Raw genomic sequence first — 20,843 nt, 5'->3', positions numbered from 1 at the left:
AAAGGATATAAAATAGTCAACGGAGTTAGAATCAGAAAATAATGTAATTGTCCCCGAGGGGCAATTTGGGGGGCACAGCATCAAAATTGTGAGCATCAAGAATAAAATAAAATAAAAAAAAAAAGAATATGCATATCAAGAATATCATCAAGAATAAAAAAAAAAAAAATATATATATATATATATATATATATATATATGTGTGTGTGTGTGTGTGTGTGTGTGCGGGGGTGTATTGATATTTGTTTTATTTTTATATATATATATATTTTTTTTTTTACAATTTTATTCACGCTCCCCCTAATACAATATAGATATGAGATGAGAACAACTTTATTGATCCCGAAGGAAATTGTTCTGCGTTATTATGTATATTAATATTAAATATAAATTGTGTACAAAATAGTGCCAATTGTCGGTATGCTCGCTTTGCATTTATATAATAAATATATCACGAGCGGCGATATTTGGGAGCCACAATGATGTTTTTAGCGGCTTTTAATGTTTCGGGCTGTTTTTAATATTTGACTTATTGAAGAGTTCTGAGGTGTTGGTCTGTTCTGGTGGAGCAGACGCATGAAGTTTTATTTGAATATTTTACACTAAGCCAATAAATGTACATTCCTGAGACCTCAAGCGGTGCAAACCAGAACCAAATACCAATTTTCCTCCGCTATGCGTCACTTTGTCCGTGCGGTGTTTTGCAGGCGTGGACGTCTTTGGTGGATTAAGTCGTAGCGAGATGACAGATGTCCCCTTTTAAAGGCCGCCGTCGGATTAAGTCGGACGGCTCTAATTCAATTACATGTCCGGACCGACCGGCCCGATCGGGATCCGTGTAATTGCGGCGGATTCTTCGCCCTCCTCCCGCCCACCTGGCAGCGTCTCGGCGGCGATTACGGCGAGCGCGTCGATGGCGTGCTTCCGCGCTCCCCGCGGGGGATCGGCTCCTCTCCGCCCCCCCGTTCGTTGACGCCGAACGCCGGAGTGTCTGAAGTCGTAATTACAGCCTCCGCGCCGTCAAACACCCCCCGACATCTGCGCCGCGTCTTTACGTACCCGTGTTTTTGTTGGTTGGTTTTTCCCCCTCCGTCCATTCTGGGTTGGTTGTCCGGGTTGCGAGCGAGGGGACGTTCCCAGAAATGTTTTTTTGGTACACAGCATTTATGCTTTTAGTAAATTTGAGAGTTTGATGGTGAGGCACTTGTAAATCAGCAAGGAATGATTTAAATACCCTTGAAAATGAGCAGAAAAAAAACAGGTGATGAGGTATGATCTTAATTTACAGCGATCCCTCGCTATAACGCGGTTTACTTTTCACGGTTTCGCTTCCTCACGGACTTGCATTGTGCACTTTATCGTGTGATTTATGCAATATAGAAGCTCAAAAACATAAAGGGGACACTAAAATAGCACATCCTAGATGTGAATGAATGAAATGTTCTTATAAATACTTAGCTCTTTACACAGTTGACATAGTTATTCTTAAATGTGCCGACAAAAAAATCACACCAAAATGCTCAATGGAAATAAAATGTCTGATCTAACGTTGATTTAATGTCCTTAAAACAAGTCCAAAGGAATCAGCGTTGCTTCCTGAGTGCACAGAAGTGTGACTGACTCTGAGTTACATTGTGTTGTTTAAATGTTACCTTTATTTTTTGGAACAGTAGATTTTCTTTACACTGAAGAGCAAGTTTATAAGTAATGTAAATACTGAGAAATCGTAGCATGGTGGGTTAATGTGATGAGTACTTCCTTGTTAAAAAAGGGCTGTACAGAGATCCCTCGCTATAAGGCGGTTTACCTTTCACGGTTTCGCTACTTCACGGATTAGCATGGTGCATTGTGTTCTGCATTCTGATTGGCTAAAAAGTCACTCCGCTTCGTCTCTACCTGCGCGTCAATAACGTTGCAGTTTAATATGTACACGTACGTAAAACAGCTTGACAAATTTACATGATGTACGTGCAAATTCTCTCGTAATTTCCAGTTTCTCTAAAACCCATAATGTTGACAAAACGCTCTGGAGCGACAAAAGCACCTGCGGCAGGAAGATGCTATCTGTGGCAGATAAAGTTAAACTTCTGGACATGCTAAGGGAAGCTAAAAGCTATGCGGCTGTAGGTCGGCGTTACGGAATGAATGAATCTTCCGTTCGTTCCATAAAGAAGGAGGAAAAAACATAAGGACGACAGCAGCGAGAAGTTTTAATAAGGATGCAAAAAGGGTTGCAACTGTTTTTTCGTCATCATTTTTAATTTTCTCCCGTTTAATCCAATCACTCGGGTCGCGGTGGGCGGAGCTAATCTCCGCCATTTGAAGCCTTCTGTTCACATTGATGATTAAAATTATTATTTGACAGCACAGTACAGAAGTTATTTGTCGAAAAAAACGTTTCTAAAGTACAGTACTTTTATTTGTGAAACAAATGATTGAGCCTGTAAAATGGTTTGTTCTTTCTTTTCAATGTATAATAGAGTATTTAATTGTATAATAATTATAAAAAAAAAAGGTTTCTACTTCAGGGATCTTGCCTATCAAGGGTTCTTTTTGGAACGTAACCCCCAAGAAAAACAAGGGTTTACTGAATCTTTTTTAAGTCTTGTTACAGATTTATAGAAAAAAAAAACCCAAACACTTTCTCTGTCTTTAAGATATAACTTAAAACAGCACCGGTGAGCTTCTGCTGGTGCTCAGATTGACTCCATCCTGCCGTGGAGACCTGATGTTCTCCTGAGGTGGGGTTTGATTGACAGGTGAGAAATCCACTGTCAGCACCATCATGAGTGAATGAACCAAGACGGGAACGTCATCTGTTCCGGCCTCGGCAAGGCGGGAGTTGGTACCTTGAGTGCCGACAGTGTTTTAACTTGCGCAGATGGATTCTGACACACACACACACACACTTGTGAAGGTGTTTATAGTGGGTGGGCCTGCACAGCAGCTCCTCTCTGTTTACGCTGCTCCCTTTCGCCTCCTCAGACGAGGCTTTTCTCTCTGGAAGTCGGGGAAAATGTGGCTTTTCTAAAAAAAAAATAAAACCAACCTCTTTGGTTTCAGGGCTTTTTCTCTCTCGAAGCACCTCTTTGTCTTCCGTCTCTTCTCCTCGTCGGCCCGTTTCACCTCCTCCTCCTGGTTTCACACACCCTCTTTAAATCCGCCTCGACAAGAGCGCCGGATTAAAAATCCCGTAATCAAAGGATTACTTTCCGATCTGCGCCGTCTTCCTCTCGCTGCCGGATGAGGAGTTTGTTTGGAAGCCCGGAGGTCCGAACCCTCGGGGGCTTCGGCGGAGGAGACGGGACGTTCGTCACGTGACGGAAACACGAGTTTATATTCCAGATACAGGAGTGGAGTTGGTTCTGTGGCTCCCGTGTCAAATTAGATTTTCATGAGATTGAAATGCCCCCCGTTTGAAATGGTACTCTATGTGTGAAAGAATAATGTATAAAAAATCTTCTCCATCTAACCCTGTTCTCTGGATCCTCCTCTCGCACTTCTACTTAGGTCCATAGATCTTCTCTTTGGTCTTCCAGCATCCATCTACCAATATATTGACTGTCTCAGACCATCTCAGTCTGGCTTCTCTGACCTTCTCTGACTTTTCCTCTGCTTTCTCTGCGTCTTCGACCCACAGTGGCCTAACATCCCCTGGTACCCTGCAGGTCATCGCCACCGATGGTTAACCGTTGTTCACCCTGGCTTCGATTTTGGGGTTTGAGCGCATATTTGGTTTTGGTTCCTTCCTGACGCAACCTTTTGCGTTTATCCGGGATTTGGGACACCGAGGCTGCGTTTAATAATGTATAAAAATAATTCGAGAGATTTATCGTCATTGTCCGAAAGGCAATGGAGCAACAACTCTGCGTAGTTGGCCTCCTGAATTAAAGTGCTAGTATGTAATCTAACAAAGTGCCACCAGTGCTTTGACCCCCACAATCCCCATAAACATCCCCCCAAAACCCCATAAATAACCCCAGAGTAAACATTTAGTCAGTTTTGTCAGCAGCCCTTGTCTTGAGTTTAGCAGTCGTATGGCCGGAGGGCGCAGGTCTTTTTGTTCGGTTCTGTATGGAACTGCACCGAATAACACATAATAGAAGAGAATGTTAAGAGTGATATGAAGTTTATTTTAAAAGAGTGTTTAGCTTGAAGATGCAGGCGGAGGAGGTCGGGTATGCTGTGCTAAATGTAACGTGCAAGCTTTGCTACACTTTATGTCCAAATATACATAAACGGCCGCTCCTCTTTTTGTCTTGGAGCAACTCTTCGGACGCGAATCCCCGCAACTCACCCACAACAACCTCATCTCTTCCCCACAAGATACCTTGTTTCTGGGAGAAAGGAAGCAGCCAGTAAGGACACTCGTGTTTGTGTTGCAGGTTGGCGGAGGTCGGCGGCGGAGGCAGCGTCCAAAGCCTGTCCCTGTCCGAGAGCCACCTGGCGGAGCTGGACGGCGACACCCTGCGCCTGTTCGGCCCCGGCGCCCTGGAGGCCCTGGAGCGAGGCTGGGGGGCTCAGACCGCCGGCGCCGTGACCGTCATCGCTTTCCGCTACATCAGCTTCGACGCCATCGTGCCCACGCTGCCCCGCATCAGGGTCAAGTTCCCCAATCTATCGGTGAGAACGCAGCGGCGCGTGGGGTTCCACGGCGTGCAGGAGGTTCACCGGAGACGGTCGGAAGCCGATGACTGCGGTGTAAAAGCAGCGATAAAATGTTTAATATTCGCGTTTTGGGAAAAATGTTAAAATGGCTGATCAGCTTGGTGGTGAATTTTGAGTAGGATTTTCATGTTACTGTAATTTCCAGGCTATTTAGCGCACCTGAATATAAGCTGCACCGGCTAAAAAAACAAAATAAATGTGTCCACATATAAGCTGCACTCGTCTCAAAAGCTGCAGGTGTCCACGTTGTAAGATTTAAACAAAAACATGTTTTTTTACGTTTAATTAAGCAGATACCGGTAACATCCACAAATGCTCCGTTCCAACCACTGCCTGTAACATGGCTGATTGAAAAGATAAATAAATAACGACTAAAAATGTAAATAAAAAGCCAGAATAATAAATAAGACAAGGAAAAGACCATCCATTTTCTATCTCCGCTTTATCCTACACCAGCTAACGGCTATTTTTGCACTAAAACTGTTAAAGTTGTTTTCTTCGGAATTAAATGGCCTCAGAATTTCACGCTCGTTCCATCGGTCGGCTGTGACGAGGTGAAACGTTTTGGCGGCGTGAAGCTTGTTAGCCCCAAATAAAAAAAAAAAAAACGTTAACTAGCCACATCGTTGTTCAAATCGTGTGAAAGAAGTAGCTACTTATAGTCCGAAAATGACGGTCATTTGTTGACATTCCCAAACTTTACTTTCTATTTATTTGTTTATTTTTTTCTGTAACCGCCAATTTGGTAAGACACCTGGTGAAACTGATAAGAAAAGAGGAAAAAAAAAAAGAAAATTCAGTTGTTTTAGAAAGACAAATGTATCTTCCAAGCTGTAAAACAACATCACATTTACCAAATAAGAGTGAAAATGGGAGATATATGCAGTATAATACTAGATATCGTCCGGGTCTTTTGCCCTGAAGCTAGCACTGAAGCTAGCCCTGAAGCTAGCCCTGAAGCTAGTCCTGAAGCTAGCCCTGAAGCTAGCCCTGAAGCTAGTCCTGAAGCTAGCCCTGAAGCTAGCTCTAAAGCTAGCCCTGAAGCTAGCCCTGAAGCTAACCCTGAAGCTAGCCCTGAAGCTAGCCCTGAAGCTAGTCCTGAAGCTAGCCCTGAAGCTAGCTCTAAAGCTAGCCCTGAAGCTAGCCCTGAAGCTAGCCCTGAAGCGAACCCTGAAGCTAGCCCTGAAGCTAACCCTGAAGCTAGCCCTGAAGCTAGTCCTGAAGCTAGCCCTGAAGCTAGCCCTGAAGCTAGTCCTGAAGCTAGCCCTGAAGCTAGCCCTGAAGCTAGCACTGAAGCTAGCCCTGAAGCTCACCCTGAAGCTAGCCCTGACTAACCCCGCCGCCTTCTCCGCCGCAGCACCTGATCTTCCTGGAGACCAACATCAGCCGTCTGCCTCAGCTGGCCGCCCTGGCTCAGGTGCGGCGCCTGGACCAGCTGACCGTCCACCCCGAGGGGAACCCGGTGGTCGGCCTGACCTTGTGGCGCTCCTTCGTCATCTACCGCCTCTACCACTTCAACCTGCAGCGCATCAACGGCCAGGAGGTGAGCGCCGCCGCTCCTCTGACGGGAACCAGTGGAACCCAGTAGCGTAAACCCATGTTGTGCTCGGACCAAAACAATGAACTTCGCCGCTTCCTTTGTCACTTTTATCCATTGTCAACAACCGCGTACCTTATTTACGTGTTATCCCCACGTGCAGGTAACCATGAACGACGTGATCGCCGCCGAGCGCGTGTTCGGGACGCTGGGCCACATCGCCGCCACCGAAACCCCGCGCTGCCGCCTCCTCCTGCTGCTGGAGGAGTCCAGGTAGGTCCAGGTACCCCGTCGTTTCCTTTCACAAATAGTGGGGCGACGCCTGCAAAAAATGTAAATATTTAAATTGATGTTTTGTTCAATTTATAGGATTCTCAGTTGGCTTTATGCGATGTGTCAGCAAAGCTGGAATTGTTTCTACACTGTGCATGTGAGAAGAAAGATGCTGAGAAAACAAAATGATATTTCTGCACGCAACTAAACATTTTGAACTCTGGAAAAACGTTTGGTTGAAGGTTACTTTTAAGAAAAATACTCCTATAAATATATCTATTGGAGTCGTTCTTGTATTTATGACAAAAAGCCAAACTTAAATGATCCACCGGCAGCAAGCCAAACATGCCGACATTTTTTACTGACGTGTGCAGTCGTTTATTAAAAGCGACAAAATATTTGAATAAGAATAAGAACAACTTTATTTATCCTGAAGGAAATTGTTGTGCCAGAGTTTCAAGTAAAACATAACAATAATAAATAAAAGTAGGAAATTGTATAAACAGTAAAAAAAAGGGAGGAAGAATAAGAAATACAAATAAAACTATAAAGTGTCAAAGTCAAGTTGAACATGTTTTATTTAGATGTTACAGGGTTGCTGTCATCTTCAAATTTTTAAATGACATTTTAAAAATAAACAAACTCAAACAAAATTCCCTTTAATTAAATACTCGATTATTTTTAAGCCACAGAGAGTTGCACATTTGTTTGGGGTTTTTTTTTGTGCTCAAACACAGCACAGCAGGAAATATGAAATGCAGAGAATAAACAATAATATTAGACAGGGATGATAAGAAGCTGGTGAGAGACGAGATAATGAGACAAAAGAAGTCACCGGAAGCAAAACATGCTCATTGTTACACTGGCCTCCTCATTTTGGTTAAAAAAAAAATTAAGGGCAAATTGTTTTATTCATTTTTGTTTTGTAGGTTAACGTGTTTTCTAAAGTGTGCCCCTGAGTTACTGTCAATTTGAATTATTTATTGATTTTTTTTTTCAATTTATTTTTCAGCATCAAATGGTTCAGTTGATCCAAAAAAAGTTTAAATAAGGATTGAATTTTTTTTTTATTTCACGGAAATTGATGCACTATATTTTTTCTGTTACAGACTAAAAAAACAATGTTAAAGTTCATCGATCTTCTTCATTTCCTTTGGTCTTTTCCCTTCAGGGTCTCCAAGCAAATCCACCTTCTCCATCTAACCCTATTCTCTGGATCCTCCTCTCTCACACCAACTACCTTCATATCCTCTCTCACGACGTCCATAAATCTTCTCTTTGGTCTTCCTCCAGACCTTCTGCCTGGCAGCTCCAATTCCAGCATCCGTCTACCAATATATTCACTATCCCTCCTCTGTCCATGACCCAACCATCTCTGACCTTCTCTCCAAAACATCTAACATGTGCTGTTCCTCTGATAGACTCATTCCTGATCCTCTCCATCCTGGTCACTCCCAAAGAGAACCTCAACATCTTCATCTCTGCAACCTCTAGTTCTGCCTGCTGTCTTTTGGTCATTGGAACAGTTTCTAGTCCAAACATCATGGCTGGTCTCACCACTGTCTTGTACACCTTTCCTTTTATTCTGGCTGATAGTCTTCTTTCTCTTGGTACCCCTGACACTTTTCTCCAACCATTCCAACCTGCTTGAACCCGTCTCTTCACCTCTTTTCCACACTCTCCTAAACTCTGGACTGTTGACCCCAAGTACCTGAAGTCCTCCAGCTTCTTGATCTCCACTCCCTGTAGCCTCACCGTTCCACCCGAGTTCCTCTCATTCACACACGTATATTCTGTCTTGCTGCGACTAACCTTCATTCCTCTCCTTTCCAGAGCATACCTCCACCTCTCTAGATGTTCCTCCACCTGCTCTCTGCTCCCACTACAGATCACAATGTCATCCGCAAACATCATGGTCCATGGGGATTTCTGTCTAACCTCATCTGTCAGCCTATCCATCACCCTTGCAAACAAGAAGGGGCTCAGAGCTGATCCCTGATGGAGTCCCAACTCCATCTTGAACTTCTCTGTTACCCCTACAGAAACACCGTACCACTGTCTCACAGCAAGCATACATGTCCTGCACCAGTCTAACATACTTCTCTGTTACCCCTACAGCACACTGTACCAGTGCCTCACATCTAGCATACATGTCCTGCACCAGTCAAACATACTTCTCTGTTACCCCCACAGCACACCGTACCAGTGTCTCACAGCTAGCATACATGTCCTGCACCAGTCTAACATACTTCTCTGCCACTCCAGACTTCCTCATACAATACCAGAGCTCCTCTCTTGGCACCCTGTCATATGCTTTTTCTAGGTCTACAAAAACGCAATGCAGCTCCCTCTGACCTTCTCTGTACTTTTCTATCAGCATTCGCAACGCAAATACTGCACCTGTAGTACTCTTCCTAGGCATGAAGCCATACTGCTGTTCACAAATGCTGCCTTCTGCTCTCAGTCTAGTTTCCACCACTCTTTCCCATAACTTCATTGTATGGTTCATCAACTTCATCTCTCTTTAGTTGCCTCAATTCTACACATCGCCCTAATTTAAAAATGGGCACCATCGTCGTTATTTCTTTTACTGTTAACAGTATCATGTGTGTTATGCAAAGCTACACAGAACAGTTTTAAGGACAAAGGAGAGAGTGTGCGAAATGTTTTCTTCTTCCTATCAGGAAAGAATTTCACACCGATTTCACCATTTTTATAGTCCAGTGGACAAAAAAACAAGTCGCCAAAAAAAAAAAAAAACAAGCACGGTTTCCCGGCGGCGAGCACAATGGTACTCGCGAAGGACACGTGGACGCATTAACGCCCTGCGAGTGTGTGCACGCCGGGCGCCCTTTACATCGCCGTTTGAATGTTTGTGTGACGGCGAGACGGCGAGCCTGGCACCGAGCGGCCGGGGGAAGCAGACTCCCGGTCTCAGGGTGGAAGGGTGGGTTCTTGGCACCTCCACACAAACATTCCTCCCCCCCCGATTGGGTTAACAGCTCATTCGGAGCCAACCAAACGCATCCTTACAAGCAAACAAACAAGAGAAAAGTTAATTTGTCAGCGGCGGCGGGGGAGGGGAGGGAGGGGAGGGAGGCCCCGTCCTGCTCCGATGGTCCTCCAGAAGCTGGAGTTCTGCCAGGGTTGAGATGCAGGAGAGCCGTGCACGAAGCTCTGCAGCCATACTGTGTAAACCCTGGATGTATATACTTGTCAGGTTTACAAGTCGTATTTGGCCGAGTTGAACCCTGAGATTCTGTGTTTATGCTCACTTTTATTTATGGTTTTCCTTTGAGAGGCGAGGATTCGAAGAAACAATACGGTGACGCATCGCTGGTTCCACCTTTTCACGTAAATAGTTTGATTTGTTACAAATAACTTGTGGTTGATTTAACTTTAACCATTTCTTTGCTATTTTCTCAGTTATTTCCCACTCATTTTGGAAAAAAGTTGTTATTTTTGGCTAAATGATGTTGTAATGCATTGCAAATTTTTTTTGCTAATAGCTACGCTGAATCCCCTTTTTTTGATGATTCTTCAAATTTTTCCACAAACTAAAATGCTAAAAATGATTTGTCCGAAATAGAGATGGTAAAACAACATCAGTTATTTCCCGCTCATTTTGGAAAAAAAAATCTTGTTATTTTTGGCTAAATGATGTTGTAATTCATTGCAAATTTTTTATGCTAATAGCTACGCTGAATCCCCTTTTTTTGATGATTCTTCAAATTTTTCCACAAACTAAAATGCTAAAAATGATTGGTCCGAAATAGAGATGGTAAAAAAAAAAACAACCTGCAACCGGAGGATTCTCTGGAAGTCCCGCACGGGTAGATGAAGCATTTTTATGAGAGTCGCATCGAAGCGCAGAAGTTTCCACTGGAAGAGTCAAAGCAAACAGTCAGACTCTTCCATCACCTGCAGGACGGGAGCTGAACTTCCGCCTCGGTGTCCTCACTTGCTCTTCTTCCACGTTGAAAGTGAGCTGTCAAGCCGTCTCTTGGCGTTGACTCATGCAGATCCTGCCGCGGACGGATAGATAATACTCATCGGCCCGAAGCCAGGATTATTTTCCCTGGTCGGCGGCCCCGCAGACACGTCCACCGACAACAATCCATCTATTATTCCGCCGGAATTCTCCGTGCGTGAGCTGATAATTTGTATTTCCCGTTTTCCCTCCCGTCGCGCGACGAACAATAGCGGGTCACCCGAGCCGCCGTGTGTTTTCGCACGCCACTTTGGAAGGAACGACGAAGAAATAACACGCAGGTTGAAATAGAAGATACACTTGATGTTGTTTTTTTTTTTTGCAAAAAATTAGCAATCAGGATTTGCAAACCCCGGTTGACCCCGTTATTTATTATATGTTGACAAATAAAAGGGGCTTCCCGGTGTTTAATTGTGGGTCGGCGTGAGAACCCCCCCCCCCCCCCCCCCCCCCTCGGTCGATTGGATGGATTTGATTCGGTTCAACTGCCGGACATTCTTGTGATTCGTGCGAGAACGAGAAAAAAAAAAAAAAAAAAGGGAAACGGCTCGGTCCGTTTCTTTTAACGGTGAAGTGGCAGCCCGTGACTCCCGGAGGAGGAGATCCCACGCCGCGCTGAAACATGCCGTGACACACAACTCCACATAAAAGCCTCCGGCTGCCGGACTTTGTCCTCGACTCCCTTTGAACTCGGGTCACGATCCCCAAAATGGCCGCATGACAGAAATTTGGGTTTTAGGTTTTCTAACAGGGGAGGAGGGCGGGTGAAGGGGATTAATATTTTCACATCGCTCCCGAGTTTCTCCTTGTTTCCGGCTTTGGAAAAAAAAACCCTCAAACTTGTAAAGTAAATGAAATACTCCTGAACGAGTCTCCTGCTCTTGTTTGTCGTCGGTTGTGTTTAACAGTTATCGCCAGAAGAAGCCAAACACGCCCCGTCCGAAGTCGTAAAAAACACCTCCTAGCGCTGGAGATGTTGCTCAACGTCGCATTTGCCTCGGCTCGCCGTCGAAGGCTGGTTCCCATCGGCGATTGGACGGTGTTCAAGGAGCGCGCCGACCGTTTTGATGATTTGCCGGCTTTACAGTATCTCTGTGGTGAAAGAAGGGTCATTTGAAGAAGTTTGTTAGCGTGAATGCTAGCCCGCGCTGTCGCTAGCCTTCTCCCGTCAAATCAGATGGAGATGCTCTTTTGAACGCGCCGTAACGGTTGAATTTAGCTCGTAACATTTCTTTTTTTTCGCCAATCGCGCCGAGACTTCATTCAGAAAGTCATCTGACAGAAAATCGTCATCTTTAAAAATGGCTAACTTGCCATTTCTTTTAACAAGAAGGCGTCTCTGTTTCACATTTTCGCTCCGGCGCCGTTTCCATCGGTTCGTTCCCGCCGGCCCTTCGCGTCTTTTCCCGTCCTCTACGGAAATTGTAATTCGATTCTGTCGTTTCATCACATGGCGATCGTACGAGACGCAACATGAACGCAAGTGTGTTGCTGGAATGTGCACCTGGTGACTTTTGACGGAGAGAGAGAGCATAGCGAAGCCGTTACGCTAAGTAAACTAGCTCCGGGTTTCCAGCGCTGCGAATGCACCCGCGCACTTTTGATTGTGCTGGAGTTGTCGCCGGCTGCTAAGCTAACATGCTAAGCTAATAAACTACGGCCGCGCAGACAGCGGAGGGGCTTCCGTCTCCGGGTGTTACCGTGGGAACTGTGGCGAACTGGCAGATTTCCCAAATAGTCAGGGTGTTTCTTTGGCGTCTGGCATAAAACCAAAAAGAAGTAATAATATGTCAGATACTGTTCGCCCCATTACTTTCAATTGGGCCTCCAACCACACACACACACACACACACACACACACACACACACACACACACACTGAAACTCCTGCAAATCTTCACGATACTTTTCCTAAGCCTATTTCTTTTTCTTGACAGTCAGCATAATGTAAAATTGACACAAGCCATGCCTGTTGGCAATGATTCAGACACACACACACACACACACACACACACATACACACACTATCTCATGCTAAATGGAATGTTAGCCTGCAGCCTCTTTTGAAAAGTCTGTTTGAGCATCCTGGCGTTGGAGCGCCAGGCATGTCGGTGCAGTATTTCGGGCATCATGAGAGCAACGACTAGCTATGTTATGCTAATGTTATGCTAAACTGGAGCTCACGGAGCTAAACGGGCTCATCGACGCTCGTCGAGCTTTATGGGCTTCATTTTTCACCTTGGTCTTCACCTGCAGGAAGCGTCAGCTGCAGTTCCTGCTGGAGGGCCGTGGGCGTCGGGCAGGCCTGAGTCCGGAGGATCTGCGAGACAACGGGAAGCTCCTGGGTGAAGGTCTGAGCAGAGCGCTGTTCAACTACCCCAGCCGAGACTGCAGCGCCGACGGTCCGGAGGTCGGTCTTTTTCCACGATAAATAACCGTAAAAACATTAGATTCATTTATCTGATTCCTCCAAGATATCAAAATCGCACAGCGGCTTTTTTGGAATCTAAGCTAACGGACCCGTCGGCAAGACGAGAAGGTAGAGGCGGTGGAAGGGAGTCAGAGACACTCTGCTGCTAGTTAGCTTAGCACAATGGGTGGTCGTCAGTGGAGTTTGCCGCACGGAGAGCAGGCGAATCAAGAAAGCACCGAAATTGCCGTGTACAGAAAAATCCCCACTTCTTTTTCTTATCACTTCCACGCCGGAGTTTTTCGGAGAAATCGGCACGTTTGTTCAAGCACGCGTTTTATCGCGATGACCGACAAGATAGTCAAAAAACTCGTTTCTTCATTTGTCGGCGTTTCGCCTTTTTCCGAGTGATTTATTCCATCTAATTTCACTTCGGTGGAGATGCCTTTCCTTTTCTCGGAAGCACTGCCATCAGTTGAGTCTGATGGACGCTTGGGAACCGTCACGAAGGGCGAAAGTTTCCAAAAATCACAAACAAAAGAAAGCCAACGCAGCGCAATCCAATACGGTGAACGTAAACAACTCCGCTCGCCAACTAGCTCCCCCGCGAAATCCGTTTTACCGTCGGAACGACGGAACGGGAGACGGCGACGAAGCCGCGAAACGCCATAGGTGGAGGACGCCGTAAACTGTGGTGAGCAAGTACAGCTGGAACTACTTTCCAGACAAAAGCTCTGCACGCCGTGATTTCACCAACCGCATTTGGCCATCGCCAGTTCACGCATTGCAGCAAGTGCATCAAAGTGGAACTGAATTTGCGACATCGTGACGGCGATGATCGAAAATCCTGCTCGGTGACGTCTGAAGACGAGACGCCACGCTAGCGACTTTCCAAATAGGTCTTTACTGAATGGCGTTTGGATCCGACGGGCCCGACGGGCCATTAATTCATTTTATTGTCTTGCGAGGAAAGCCAAGTTCCCCCGAAATGTCAGCGTGTCGCTTTTCGTCTTCTCCGGGAACACGTGAGCGCAGACCCACCGGCCGCGACGAGTCGGCTGAAACGCCGCGACGGGCTCGCGTTACCGCCGGCCGTGATTTACGAGGCCCTCGCATTCCTGCTCCTCAAACAGCCAACGCCATAAAATCCCTTTTTGGCCACTTCGCTCGGTTAAAGGCGACCTCGCGGACCCTCCCGTGTGCCGCGACCTGCGTCTCGAAACGTTCATCGGCAGGAAACGAGATAATTATCGCATTAAAAAGCCGTCCTCGGAATCCAGAAATCCGTAGCCTGCGGGTTTGAGCTATCGCTGGATATTGGACCGCGCTCAACTCCACGCCGTTTGTGATGTCACAAATCACGCCCGTAGCCCCGCCCCCTCATAGCGCAATGTACACTTTGATCAGCCAATGTAGAAACAGCATCCAGTGTCAAAGCGTGCACATCTATCATCCGGCGCCGCTCAAACATCACGGCGTAGCAACGAGAAAGCAAACAGGCTTCTGTCCGCAGGGGAGAATGAGGCCCGAGCACGCCGCTCCTTATCACAACAGTAAATCAGCCAGACGCAGAAACAGTCGACTCGACATACCGCCGGATCCCACGCCTCCTTATAAAACGGCAGCTTTAGTCCAGCTCAAGCTCTAGTTTATTCAATTGTTGTTCCAACAGCGACCGCATATTAGCATACGACTCAACAGCGGGTGTGTAATTACATCATCAGTATTGAGCCGCGACGACACGAAGAGGACCTGTAGACTTGGAGCTGGAAGAGCTTAACATCTACCGAGGCTCTGCAGAGATGAAGGGCTGAGGTGCCTCACTGAAGCAAAAGAGATTGGTTAAAAAATGAGTTGAACAGTTGACAAATTTATTGAATAAATTGGAAAAAAAAAAAAGAAGAGCTCATCGTGAAACCACTAGTGCAGACTCACGAGTGATTCTGTTGTTATTATATTCTTATACATTTGTGTCACGAATTACGAAGGATACAGTAAACCCTTGTTTTTCTTGGGGGTTACGTTCCAAAAAGAACCCTTGATAGGCAAAATCCCTGAAGTAGAAACCTTTATTTTTTTTTACAATTATTATACAATTAAATACTCTATTATACATTGAAAAGAAAGAACAAACCATCTTACAGGCTCATTTGTTTCACAAATAAAAGTACTGTACTTTAGAAAGGTTTTTTTCAACAAATAACTTCTGTACTGTGCTGTCAAATAATAATTTTAATCATCAATGTGAACAGAAGGCTTCAAATGGCAGAGATTAGCTCCGCCCACCGCGACCCGAGGAATTGGATTAAACGGGAGAAAATTAAAAATGATTATGAAAAAACAGTTGCAACCCTTTTTGCATCCTTATTAAAACTTATCGCCGCTGTCGTCCTTATGTTTTTTTCTTCCTTCTTTATGGAACGAACGGAAGATTCGTTCATTCCGTAATGCCGACCTACAGCCGCATAGCTTTTAGCTTCCCTTAGCATGTCCAGAAGTTTAACTTTATCTGCCATAGATAGCATCTTCCTGCCGCAGGTGCTTTTGTCGCTCCAGAGCGTTTTGTCAACATTTTGGGTTTTAGAGAAACTGGAAATTACGAGAGAATTTGCACGTACGTCATGTAAATTTGTCAAGCTGTTTTACGTACGTGTACATATTAAACTGCAACGTTATTGACGCACAGGTAGAGAAGAAGCGGAGTGACTTTTTAGCCAATCGGAATGCAGAACACAATGCACCATGCTAATCCGTGAAGTAGCGAAACCGTGAAAAGTAAACCGCCTTATAGCGAGGGATCTCTGTACAGCCCTTTTTTAACAAGGAAGTACTCATCACATTAACCCATCATGCTACGATTTCTCAGCATTTGCATTACTTATAAACTTGCTCTTCAGTGTAAAGAAAATCTACTGTTCCAAAAAATAAAGGTAACATTTAAACAACACAATGTAACTCAGAGTCAGTCACACTTCTGTGCACTCAGGAAGCAACGCTGATTCCTTTGGACTTGTTTTAAGGACATTAAATCAACGTTAGATCATACATTTGATTTCCATTGAGCATTTTGGTGTGATTTTGTTGGCGGCACATTTAAAGAATAACTGTGTCAACTGTGTAAAGAGCTAAGTATTTATAAGAACATTTCATTCATTCACATCTAGGATGTGCTATTTTAGTGTCCCCTTTATGTTTTTGAGCTTCTTTATTGCATAAATCACATGATAAAGTACATTTTTTAACTTATGAAACAAAGTGCTTCGTGAAAACCTTGACCGCTCGCTAACTGTCTTAAAGCGAATGGCGTAAAGTAAGCGAAATAAGCGCCGCGTTCCTTTTTAGTGTCCTGGCGCGGCTCAGTAGGCTACTCTGCTAGCCGGTGAACTTTGCTGCCTCGAATCAGACGATATAGGAAATACCAAAGTGGACTAAACATTACAGTTAAACACTAAGTGCATTTGTAATTTACTAACTCATAATGCAATCCTCAACATCTACTCCCACAGGTTTTATAGCAATCCTTCCTGCTAAATGTTAATCTCCCCGCGCGGCTAGCAAGGGCTGATTTAGCCGAGGACAAAAACATGCACGACTCACCAGAGCTCTCAATAAGATAAAACTCCATGTCGAAGTCTTGCTTTCTTGCATCAGAAGTCCAAAAAAACGCATCGTGAAGAAGAAAAAAAACGTACATAAGTCGCATTTATTTGATAAAGTCAGAGACCAAGAACAGACATTTCACCTTGAAAGGCAAGTTATCGTAATAACAATAGAATAGAGAACAACAGGATGAACAGGTGTCTGGTATTAACAGTTATACTGATAGTTAGCATTGACAACAAAGCTAACAAGCTTCTCCACGTCACTTCAAATCACTAAATCCATTAAATTCTTCACTTTCTGTGTGACTTCCGAGCGACTCGACCCACTCCGGAGGTAGACGGCGCTCTGCTTCCTCTTCCGCGAGGCTGTTTTTGGGCCGTCGTCGTCCATGTTCTGATAGAGAGGCGGTTGCGTAGCATGAAGCGCTAACACCAAGGAGGTCCTCCCGTAAAGTCGTTTGTATTCATCGCCATGGCGACGACCTGGGCGTGGATACGCAACCGTACCGTCGACCAGCCTCTGCCGGCATCACGCTGCTCAAGCACCCTTCGGTGAACTCCTTCCTCTGGCTTCGGACAGTTAGCTTTTAGCTTTGATTAGCTTTCTTTGTTTTCGTCATTGCAGTTCCAGTATCCTCCGCTTTTCGTCCGTCCCTTACTAGTTTCTCACTCACTCCAAACTTTCTTTCTGCCGCTCGGCTTCCGTTTTGAGCTGCATATTTCACTACTCGCGGCTTGTAACCTGCAGAATACGATTTTCCTTTCGGGGCTGTTTTTTGTTGAGTCTTTCTAAGTTGATGGCTACATTTTCAGTGGTACAGGAGTCATACAAGTCGCAGATACTGCCACGCAAGCCAGTAAATAAAGCTTAAATTACCATACATATTTTGATATATAAGTCGCACCTGAGTATAAGTCGCAGGACCGGACGAACCATAAAAAAAAGTCCGAAAAAACACGGTACTACATTTTAGTAGGGGTAACACCGGCTTCCTGTTTCTCCTCTGCGCTCCCCAATGTTATGATGGTCTTGTTTGTAGATCATTGATATATCTGCTGTTGTGTGTCGACGGCCACAGGAGGGCGCCGTGGAGTCTCCGGAGCGCGCCGCCATGATCCAGCAGTACCTGCAGGGGTTGGTGCAAAGGGCGTCGGACACCAACCTGAAGGGCGAGGCGCTGCACAAGCTGTGGCCCTCCATGTTTGCGGAGATGGTGAGGGACTGCGTGCTGGAGATGCGGGACCGCGCCGCCTTCCGCCAGGCCAGCCTGGCCAAGCTCTCCGACGCCAAGTGAACGGACGCCGGACCGAAGGTTCACGCACAGACTCGCTCACCTTCATCGCCATCCTTACCTTCATCCGTTAGCGACGCGGCTAACTGGGTACAATTCCAGCGTCGGGGAAGTAAAAAGCCCACCGGTGACTGGATTGAATGTAGATCCACACGGTCTGATCTTCTAGAGCGCTGAGCTGCAACATACTTGAAGAAGACGAAAAAAAAAAAAAAAAAAAGCCTGAATGACCCGCTTCACCGCCATTAGCTTCGCTAACATCCAATGATTTTCCTGTGTCTTAAAACTCATCCGATCACCACCACTTAACACACACACACACACACACACAGCATCACCTCCTGCCTGACAGAAGTCGAAGGCCACGAAAGAGGACTTTTCTTTGTTTACCACTGATTTTCTGTATTGTACTTAGTATTAAACGATTCTGTATTAACGGTTTGTGGCCGTGGTCTTCCTGCAGATACCTGATCTTCAACGAGGCTTCAAGTCAGTCCAACTCTTGTTGTGTTGAGTTGGGCTCTTGCTAATGTTTGACACCCGACGTGTCCTAGCTGGGTGGAGTCGTCCATGTTTTGCGGGTCCTCCAGTCAGAAAAGAGCTTCATTGAAGACACCGCTGGACCGGACAGGGTTCTTCTGGGTGTCCATCAGGGATGGTACCTGGTACCCTTTCGTTTTTAAGCACCTCCTCCGGCAAGGACCTCAAATCCGACGTCAACAGAATGACGGTCAGAGAAGGACGTCACCCGACGAGGCGCTCGACACGAGCGCTAGCGGTTAGCATGCCTGCTCGCCTCCAGCGTTGTGTGAGGAGCTCCACAGCTTGCGTGATTGACAGGTGGAGGTTAAACCCCGCCTCCTTTTGGGACCTGTGTTGTAAATCAATTGTGGACATGTAGAATTAGAAGCACGGCTCCGAAGCTAATTGGTCCGACCGTTTCCTCTTCACTTTCTTTGAACTTCTTTGGAAGTTTTTGACATTTTTGACCCCAATTTCTGGCATATTTTGGGGTATTTTATTGCTTATTTTTGCACTTTTCCCCTCAGACACTACTTGCTGGTCTTCAGTTCTTTCTTGTCCACCATTTCTCCTGATAATGTATGTGCTTTTTTGCTGATTTGTGATGAGTTATTGCCAACTCTTGGATATTTTGGGTAATTTGTCGCTATCCACAAATTAACACCACCTAACATCACCTAACTAACTAGGTGAATTCTAGCTCTTTTTAATGGTCTTCTATGGGTAGAACTGGAGTTTGTTTGCAGTTGTTCCTCTCCGGTTGACCCTTGGATCTCCACCTGGTTCTCCAGGACTTCCAGAAGGCCTGGAATCCTTTCCATGCAGCTTTGAAAGAAAAAAATATTTCTAATTCGCAGAAGAAATCAGTGAAAACCCGCAGGTTGTCTTTGTCGGGGGCCAAACTTTGCCCCGGTTCCCTTGACGCCAGGCGGCTCCTGGATTTTTTTTTTTTTCTTCCCTCTTAACCCACATTAGTTAATGTTAATTCATCTCCACTGGTTCTTTTCTCAGGCATTTTAGTGCTTGACAGTCAATTTAGCAGCATTATCACCACCTCATAGACCACTGAGGCCCGCAGAGGCAGCGCTCTGTGTGTGTGTGTGTGTGTGTGTGTGTGTGTGTGTGTGCAGCACCTTGAAGTCCAAGGAATGGTGGTGGGTCCGTGGGGAAGTGCAAACCTGGGCTGGAATGTCCCTGAAGGCCTAGATGTTTCAGCAGCTCTCAGCACCTGCTCCTCACTGAGAGGATGATATTTTAACCCTTATTTAATTCACACACACACACACACACACAGCTTGACAGGTGCTGCCATCTCACGTCTTCCACTCGGCTGGAGTTGGATGCCTTGCTCAAGGTTGTTTGATCGGAGGACAGCAGCATCACGGAGGGAGAAACATCTCCGGAAGGCGTGAAGGACATGTGAGTTTTCTCGTTTGGCGTTATTTGTTTTAATGGGGGTTGATGGAGCGTTGATGCTGGCGCCCCTAGTGGCCAAACGGTGGAACTGCAAGCACAAGCTTGAGACGATGAGATGGATTTTATTGATCCCGTGATTGGGAAATGATTTGGCAGCAGCAGAATAGCGAAAGAAAAAAAATCTGAATATAAGAAATGAAATTAAAAGTGGAAACATGAAATTTAAAAAAAAGTAGTCCGGTACTTAAAACTCTGAGGAAGGAGCAACTTAAATATTTAGTCTTTTTTTTTTTTTTGTATTTTGGATAAAATTGCTCCTGGATGTGATGAGAAAACTCAAAAATTTTGCAGAAACAATAAAATATTTTTCTTTTCCAAGACAATTTTCTTGACATCTGTAAAATTTGATTTTAATTTATATATTAATCAAAAAAAAAAAACAATATCAAGGAGGCAAAGGCGGGATTTAACCTTAACCAGTCCCCTGTCAATCAAAGACCCATTTATTTTCTTTTTTTTTCATTTCTTTCCATCTTCTAATCCGTCTGGAGGTCCAGACCGTCTCCCAGGGTGTCTCACTGCCTTTCCCAGGCCTGCAGCCTGAACTTCTGCAAGCTCTTTGTCAAACTCGCTCAAACAGCTGCTTCCATTCGCAGCCACGTTGCATGTCGCCGTAATCTGGAGCGGATTAACCCCCCCTTCTCCGCTCGTGTTGGGACGAGTGAGGAGCAGCAACTCCTGTGTGGTCCAGGAGAAGGTTCCGCCTCGCAGCACCTCCTGGAAGCCGCCACCGTCTTTGTCCGTTGTGTAGAGGACAAACTAAAGGACAGAAGAAGAAAAGAAATCCCTGCTTTGTTTGAACTTCTTGATTAGAACGTTGGTTTTCACACGTAAACCCAGAGCAGACCTTCAGGTGTTGCTCCTCACCTGATCGTCCATCTGACTTGGGGAAGTCCTATGTGGCCGGATGACCCTGAGTTCCCGGGGTTTGAGTCTTCTGCGACCTCGAGGTCTGAAGACCTTTTCTTCTGGTGCACCAACGGTCCACCTCCTGACGCCAGCGGGAGGATCAGTGGATTCTTCAAAGAAAAACCGGAGATCCACTCGCTTGCTGCTGCATACAAGTCCTGCA

The 20,843-nt window shown here is 45.5% G+C and overlaps 1 protein-coding gene across 3 annotated transcripts in view; it reads left to right on the top strand.

The window, feature by feature from the left end:
• Window positions 1-18,209, top strand: part of lrrc49 (leucine rich repeat containing 49) — a 52,695-nt gene extending 34,486 nt beyond the window's left edge. For all 3 annotated transcript variants that reach the window (XM_086175298.1, XM_086175297.1, XM_086175296.1), the window contains 5 exons: window positions 4,386-4,623; window positions 6,026-6,211; window positions 6,369-6,478; window positions 12,726-12,879; window positions 17,561-18,209. In XM_086175298.1, the coding sequence (XP_086031424.1) occupies window positions 4,386-4,623; window positions 6,026-6,211; window positions 6,369-6,478; window positions 12,726-12,879; window positions 17,561-17,776 (904 nt within the window). In that variant the 3' untranslated portion in view covers window positions 17,777-18,209. The remainder of the gene's footprint in view (window positions 1-4,385; window positions 4,624-6,025; window positions 6,212-6,368; window positions 6,479-12,725; window positions 12,880-17,560) is intronic.
• Window positions 18,210-20,843: the final 2,634 nt, after the last annotated feature.

The sequence above is a fragment of the Fistularia commersonii genome, chromosome 27 (assembly GCF_037954325.1).
Source record: "Fistularia commersonii isolate RoL2024-O1a breed Wild chromosome 27, RoL_Fcom_v1.0, whole genome shotgun sequence".
Classification (NCBI taxonomy): domain Eukaryota; kingdom Metazoa; phylum Chordata; class Actinopteri; order Syngnathiformes; family Fistulariidae; genus Fistularia; species Fistularia commersonii.
Note: the sequence above shows the minus strand (reverse complement) of the source record. Positions and strands in the feature narration are given on the sequence as shown.